The 7,530-nt window shown below is 47.0% G+C and overlaps 1 protein-coding gene across 4 annotated transcripts in view; it reads right to left on the bottom strand.

The window, feature by feature from the left end:
* Window positions 1–6,065: 6,065 nt before the first annotated feature.
* Sft2d1 (SFT2 domain containing 1) overlaps window positions 6,066–7,530 on the bottom strand; it is a 16,629-nt gene continuing 15,164 nt past the window's right edge. For all 4 annotated transcript variants that reach the window (XM_005363363.2, XM_026787435.1, XM_013352359.2 and 1 more), the window contains one exon: window positions 6,066–6,509. In XM_005363363.2, the coding sequence (XP_005363420.1) occupies window positions 6,470–6,509 (40 nt within the window). In that variant the 3' untranslated portion in view covers window positions 6,066–6,469. The remainder of the gene's footprint in view (window positions 6,510–7,530) is intronic.

Genomic DNA, 7,530 nt, shown 5'->3' with positions numbered 1-7,530 from the left:
TCAGAGGAAACTCAGGTAGCGGAAGCATTTCTCATTAGTGGTGGGGGAGCTGGCGTGGGTCCACAACCACCATAGGCATCTCCACCACACTGCGTTCCCTCTATAACAGCAGCTAGCTTCCAGATAGCTTCTACTCCCAGGAGCCTCCTGTCCCTGCCAGGGAACCCGAGGCATCTGCCTTTGAGCTCAGGCCACTAGGGCACGGGGCAGCTTAGCCCCCAAGATACTGAAGGCATGCTTGTGTTATTCCAGACTCTAGTTTTTAGGTAGTTGTGGAGATAGATATGTAAGTAGTGGTCACAGATTGAAGCTAGGGGTAAGGGTCAGCAGCTATTTCTGTAGGGACAACTGGGGAGGTCAGCTTTAGAGGAAACCCAACAAACAGCTGGAGGCCCCGATGTCCTGGATGCCAGTGAGTACGTGCAGCATCTGGAATCGGCTGCTTCCCTTGTGCTCAGATCACTCCCTGAGGCTTCAGAGTGTCAGAAGTAATAGCATTTGAGTTGGAGGTCAGAGGTGGGGGTGACAGGGCAGTCTCATAATTTTAAGAGCTGACATACACTAACATAAGTCTGTGCCAAGCACTGCTTGTCCAATATACTGGGAAAGTGAAGCTTCTAGAAGCTCCGAAATATGGGAGACAGAACAAGGCTCAGCCCCAGATGAGAGTCTGGAGTCTGAAGTCAGAAGGAGCTATCACACGGAAGACAAGGAAGAGTCTGTTGGCTGGGGAGGTAGCAGAAGTGAACCCCACCTCCAATGGTAGAGACTGGCATGTAAGAGCCCAGGGAAGCAGGTGAGCGGTTGCCAGGGTGACAGCCAAAGTGGCCCAAACTGGGAACTGGGTGGGATGTTCCATGTCATCTCAGCAGCCTGCAACCTGGGAAGCTGCAAGCATGCCTGTCCCCCAGGTCCAGGAGGAGCGGAAGCAGGAAGCCCCAGTGCAGCCCTGACCTCAGGGAAGGGACTATATATACTCCTGTACCTCATGTGGGCTGCCTTCTGACGGGATCCTCCGAATCTTCTGCCACCGAGAACAGCATCTACACACGAGCAGACTTGTCCACCTGCCCGCCTCCCTCTGCCTCTTAGAAGTCAGGAAGAGGAGGGCACCTGGAAGGAGGCCTGGGGGCGTCCACGGTGACTCGGTCAGCCACACTGACCGTTACAGAATCCGTTACACATTCCATTTGGTGGGAATGGGTGGCAGGTGGCAGTTGGAGCAAGGGAGATCGCCCACAGCGAAGGGGATCAAACTTGACTTTCAAAGTGGGGATGCAGAAGCTGGCAAGGTGGCTCAGCTGATAAAGGCACTTGCTGCCCTTTGATGACCTGGGTTCGATCCCTGGGACCCACACGAAGGAGGAAGACTCCGGTAAGTTGTTGTTTGAGCTCTCCACAGGGACTGTAGGCGGGGCACAGGCAAACACTTACAAAAGGAAATAAACACAAAAACAACCTAAAGTAATTAAAAAGGGGGGTTCATGATGCATTGAATAGTTAACAAGTTCGTTTTTTACGCAATTTTATAAACATTGAATTTTTTTCTTTTTAGGAAACTTTACAGACCTGAACAAAACCCAAGGGCAGGATCATGAGGCGACAATACTAAGAATGGGTAGGAAGTGTCACTGGGTAAAAGTAACCTAAAGGACGCACAACACATTGTGTTGGACGGATGTCAACCCTGTGCTTTTCTCCCACTGTGGGATTACCAAACCTTTGCCTTCCACAGGCGTCAACTTTCACCTGGAAGGAGATGGTTCTGACGATCTCACACCTAAATTACTATAAATAACTGGAGCCCAAAGCATCAGATGGGTAAAAGAACAAAACTACATAATTCGGTACATTAATATAAAAATAGAACAGTGATTGTTGAGTGTTTCAAAAATATACAACGGGGGAAAGAATCACGTTACACAATTTGGAGAGTGTGAAGGTGACCACGCAGAAGGTTGAACAGTGCAAGACATTTCCAGTTATAAGCTCAAAACAAAGTGCAAACACATCTAAAGTTTCTGTTCAGAGTTACCGCAGAGCTCAAAAGTGGAATTCAAAGGCTCGGCTCAGCCCCCAGACGTGAAATCATCAAACTGCTTTCACGGCACATTTTCTTCAATGAACTTTCCTAACGAGTCAGCCTCATGGCTGCTCCCCAGAAGTCTGACTTCTATGGAAAGAGGCTTGGATTTGGGGTTCTGTCTTGGCCAGTGTACCTGAACCCTACATCAATGAACTCTACAGTCTCTTGTGCCTGCGAAACCGGAGGACAAATGGACTGCCAATTCTCCCCCTCCAGGCAAGCCGCGCAGAGGAAGACAGTAAGCGAAGGCACAGCTCTGCAAGTGATGCAGAGGTCAAGATGGACACCAGTGCAAGAGCTGACTAGGCAATGCATGCATCCATCCATGCAGATGTAGGCCATGGCCCCAAGGAGAACTGAAAGCATGTATCGAGTAACTGGAAACATCCCTTGCCAGTAGCTTATAAAAATATAGTCAGTACTGTAGAGCCCTTCTACAGCAACACTGCGGGCCTTCCCTTACCCACCCCTGCAACAGCGCAGTATTAACTACTCAGACATTCCAGACAAAGATCACTTATAACAAACAAAGAGTCAACCATTTAAAACAAAATAGTGTCCATTTAAAAAGTAGATTTTTTTCTTTTAAGTGAACAGGACATTTTATGTATTAAACTTAACTTTGAGTCTGTCAAGAATAGTTTGTTAAAATCCGTATGTAATGTGCAAATATGCTGAAACAGACAAACTTAACACAGCATCTGCACAGGAAAAACGTTAGCTCCCAACATGACAGCATGGGTCTGGTTGCAAAGTAAGAGGTTCTCTGCATCAGCTCCACCAGAGATGCATGAGAAGGGACGCCAACCACAAGAGCCAAGTGTAGGTTGTGTTCTGATGGCCTGGAAGCCTAAGGGGCGCCATGTTGCTCCAGTATCCTGACAGGAAGACCACAGACATCTTCCCTGGAGCTACAGCCACATTCCAGTCTACTTCCTGTTCCGAAGTCCTTTGGATTTCCTGAGAGAGTCTACGGCTTCTGTCGCCTTCCTTCGATAAACATTCAGATTTGCCTGGAATTTCATACAATGTGGGGAGGAAGACGCCCCACCTCATTATATCACACACATGTGTGTGAGCACGCGCACACACACACAGCACACAGAGGAAAAAGGGCTGACAATGCTTCCATAGACTCATACTTGGCCCCCAGCCAGTCTGGGGAGGGTCTGGAGGTGTGGTCTTGTTGGATGATGTCACTAGGTGGGAACTCTGAGATTTCAAAAGGCTCGCATCATTTCTGAGTTAGTGCCCTCTGCCCGTGCTATGGTTTGAGATGTGAGCTCTCAGCTGTTCCTGCTGCCACGCTTTGGAACTTTCTGGAACTTTCTGGAACCACAGGCTTTCGTTTAGAAGTTGCTTCAGTCATGGAAAGCGACCCACACAGTAGCCACTGAACTTATTGCCCCGAATCGATAAGATGACAAAACAGCTCAAGCAAGCAAGCCCAAATACACACAGCAATCACCACAGCCTTAAAGATACTTTCAGAACACCGACATAGCAGGAGGCTCTCAAAGGCGAGAACTGTAGTTATTTTATTGTTTATTATTTAGTTATCTTCTGGCTCTTTAAGGGAGCCAGCCACCCAGCTGTCAAATAATCAAACACACAGATATTATGTTGTTTTTGTTTTTTATAAATACTCAGCCTTAGCTTGGCTTGTTCCCAGTCAGCTTTTCTTAAATTATCCTGTCTACGTTTTGCCTCTGGGTTTTTTCCACTTACTCTGTAGCTGGGTGGGAGGCTGGGTGGCTGGCTCCTAGCATTTTCTTCCCCCATCTCATTCCTTGATCCTCTTTTTCTCCTCCTATTCTCTCTGCCTGCCAGCCCCACCTCTCCTTTCTCCTGCCTTGCTATTGGCTGTTCAGCTCTTTATAGACCAATCAAGTGTTTTAGACAGGCAAAGCAACACTGCTTCAGAGTTAAACAAATGCAACATAAAGGAATGCAACACATCTTTGCATCATTAAACCAATGTTCCACAGCACAAACAAATGTAACACGTCTTAAAATAATCTACAACCATGAACTGCCTTGGTATGGGAGGTCCTTCTGTCCATGTGTTGCTTTTATTGGTTAATAAAGGACCTGCTTTGGGCCTATAGCAGAGCTGTAGGGAGACAGAGCTAGGCGGGAGGAAGAAGGCAGAGTCAGAGAGATGCCATGGATCCATGGCCAGAGGTAGACATGCTGATACTTTACTAGTAGACCACAACCTTGTGGTGATATACAGATTAATAGAAATGGATTAAATTAAGATGTAGGAGTTAGCCAATAAGCTAGAGCTAATGGGCCAAGCAGTGATTTAAATAATATGGTTTGTGTGAGTATTTAGGTTCTGAGCGGCTGGGGCGAACAAGTGGGCCCTCCTCCAACACTGCCTGAAGAAAGGCACCCCAGCAGCGGTGACAGACCAACCCCCTGATGAGCCACAGATGTGCACACACCTGCAAGGCCACACCTCCAGAGTCAGCAGGGGGAAAGGCTGGGCAGTAATCAGATGGGAACACCAGGAAGCAAGACCATGATTCTAAGCATTTCATCATTCTCACAATTTCTTGGCTTGCACATTATACTTGAACGGATGTCTGGAAAAGTTCAGAACATCCTAAATACATGGGTTTCCCAGCTATCCCAGACACTACACTTCAACTGTCTTCTTCAGATTTCACTTTTCCCATGCATGTGTGCATGCATGCTTGCATGTGTGTGACACACTTCTGTGTGCAGGTGTAGGCCAGATGTTGGCATCGGGCATCATCCTCGATTGCTCTCTTCACTGAGGCAGAATCTAGTAGAGAACCTTGAGTTAGTCTATTGGCTAGTCTATTGGCTAGCTTGCCCTAGCAAGCCTGCCTCTGGGAGCACTTGGCTATGTGGGTGCTGGGGGTCAAACTCCAGTCCTTTTTTGCTTGCACAGCACAGGCTCTACTCACTGAGCCATCTCTCCGGCTCCATTTCTGTATTTTAATTTAAATCATCAAACTCATTATAGCAATAAGCAGTCAAAAATCTCACCTAAACCAGCCCTGAACTTTAATTCAACTGCACCACTCTGGGGCAATTTTCACTCACTGTGTTATATTAAATTCAATGCTACTATTTTCCCCACAGGTTGGGAGTTTAACCTGCCTCCTTAACCCCAGTTTTTTAATTCAAATTTATTTATTTATTATGTACACACACACCAGAAGAGGGCCCAGATCTCATTATAGACGGCAATCTCTTTAAGTCGTTTCCCTCCGTGGAGCCAGGAAAATGAGCACTGGCCTTGGTGCTTTATACGAGCACTACTCCTCCAAATGGCCTCACAGCCTTCCTGACAGTCTTATCCCTCAGGAGCTGGCGAGGGCAGCTTTCAGGAAAGAGGAGAGAGAAGCCTGTGCTTTCTTAGGCCACACCAGTGTGCGTGAAGACAAAGCAGCTTGCAAACGGCTTAGCCTGGGCCTGGTCTCTCTGTAGCATCCTGCCAGTCCAGCTCTGCTGATTGCTGGAAACCCAAGTAACCACAGCACCAGTCCCCAGGTCCCGACAGCTACGCTACACTACACTGGATGCAAGGGCGACAAGGGCGACAAGGGTGACAAGGGGAAGGACCCGATGCAGAACTCCAATTTGGGCTTTCTCCACCTTGTGTGTGGCTGTAGGTTTTTCTGATGACAATTGGGCTACGCACCCATCTTTGAGTATTGCAGAATATCATTAACAATCATTTGATTTTTTTTTTTTTTAAATCCTAGGTCTTTGGGCTATCCAGACACTGTCCTACATGGGCTCCCTCTTGTGGCATGGACCTCAAATTAGACCAGTCACTGGCCGGCCACTCCCATAACTTCTGCGCCTCCTCCATTGCTCCAGCATATCTTGCAGGCAGGATGAAGGTTTTGAGGCTGGGTTAGTTCTAATCCCACCACTGGAAGCTGAACTTCAATGAACCAAGCTACTTAAAGTATTATAAAGTTGATCCAGAAAACAGTGTATTTCCAGGAGGTTTATTTCAAAACTGTTAAGATTCATATATTACTTTTCATTACATGTAATAAGTAATTTTAAGCTTAAAGTATATAAAGCTTCACATTTTTAAAGTTAAAAAAGTTTTTTAAAATTGTAGAACATTTAAAAGCCAAATAAGTTGGATATATCTTACAACACAGGTTTACACCTTAAATATTCACATTTCAAAAGCTGTCTGGAAAGATTAACATCTGAGTAAAATTATTTACAAGTGGCAAGGGTCACAACCTCCTTGTCTCTGGAAGAGGAGGTTAATGGCCGCAAACGGAGGCTAAAGGTGCAGTGCACCAGCACACACAGGGGCTGAGGCTGCCACCGTCTCCGGAGTGATCGCTGTGAAGGCGCACGTGAGAGCAGATCGGCCGTTCAGCTGAAGAGTGAGGAGCAGCACTTGAGCACAGCGTCCCTGAGGAGAGAGAAGGCAGTGATGTGCACATCCCGAGGAACCAAAGCTCTGCTGGGAATCACTTAAGATATCTGCCAGGGCTTTGAGAGTGTTCTTGCTAATTTTGGAAAGGGTATTTACCACAGGGGTTTGTACTAGCACCCCTGAACCATCTCCCCGCCCTCACAATGTGGTTTTACTCAGCCATGGAGAAGCACAGAAGAATCCTGCCGCTTGTTGGAAAACAAGCTGGGTTGAACTGGAGAGGTCCACTGCCCTACTAAGCTTAACTGTAAATCAACACATTCTAGAATCGTCTAGGAACTCTTAGCTGAGGGCTGCTCCCATCAGACCAGCCTGTGGGTAAGTCTCTGGGGGACTGTTTTGATTATTAATTGAGAGAAGAGGGCTCAGTCCACTGTGGACAGTTGCGGTCCCTGGGAAGCAGTCCTGAGTCTTCTAAGAAAGCAGGCTAAACCTAAGTCCCCGAGCAAGACAGCAATCAGGAATCCTCCACCATCCCTGCTGCCTGAGTGCCTGCTCTGACTTCTATGATGAGCTCAGACCTGGACATGGAAGCCAAATGAGTCTTCTCCTTCCCTAGGCTGCTCTCGTTGGTGTTTTTACAGTGTATACATTGTTAAGGACAGCCAGCGTCCCTGTCCCCTCTTCTATGTGCAATCTGGCTATTTCAGTTTTTGCTCTGGTTATTTACCAGATTACACAGATTCTTTCTCTGGACCTTCCCAGGTTCGGATCTGGCCAGATAGCAGCAGGGCATCATGGTGGGGAAAGGCTGAGCAACGTTATTTACGGGAAAATGTTTACCCCTGCATTCTAAGCAACCCCTAAAGAATGTGATAAACTCCAGCTTTCACATCTTCTCCCAGTGTCTGCGCCATTACACAACGTGATTTAAAAAAATCTTCCTGTTAAAAAAGGACCACTAATATAATTTGAAATATATTCTTCATGCTGCCTACAGCTCTCCATTCAGGAGCCTTAAATTCTGGGGAACACAGTCACTTTCTAGCAGCTATGC

The sequence above is a fragment of the Microtus ochrogaster genome, linkage group LG9, assembly GCF_000317375.1.
Source record: "Microtus ochrogaster isolate Prairie Vole_2 linkage group LG9, MicOch1.0, whole genome shotgun sequence".
Lineage (NCBI taxonomy): Eukaryota > Metazoa > Chordata > Mammalia > Rodentia > Cricetidae > Microtus > Microtus ochrogaster.
The sequence above is the reverse complement of the archived record's forward strand: the minus strand, read 5'-3'. Positions and strand labels throughout refer to the sequence as shown.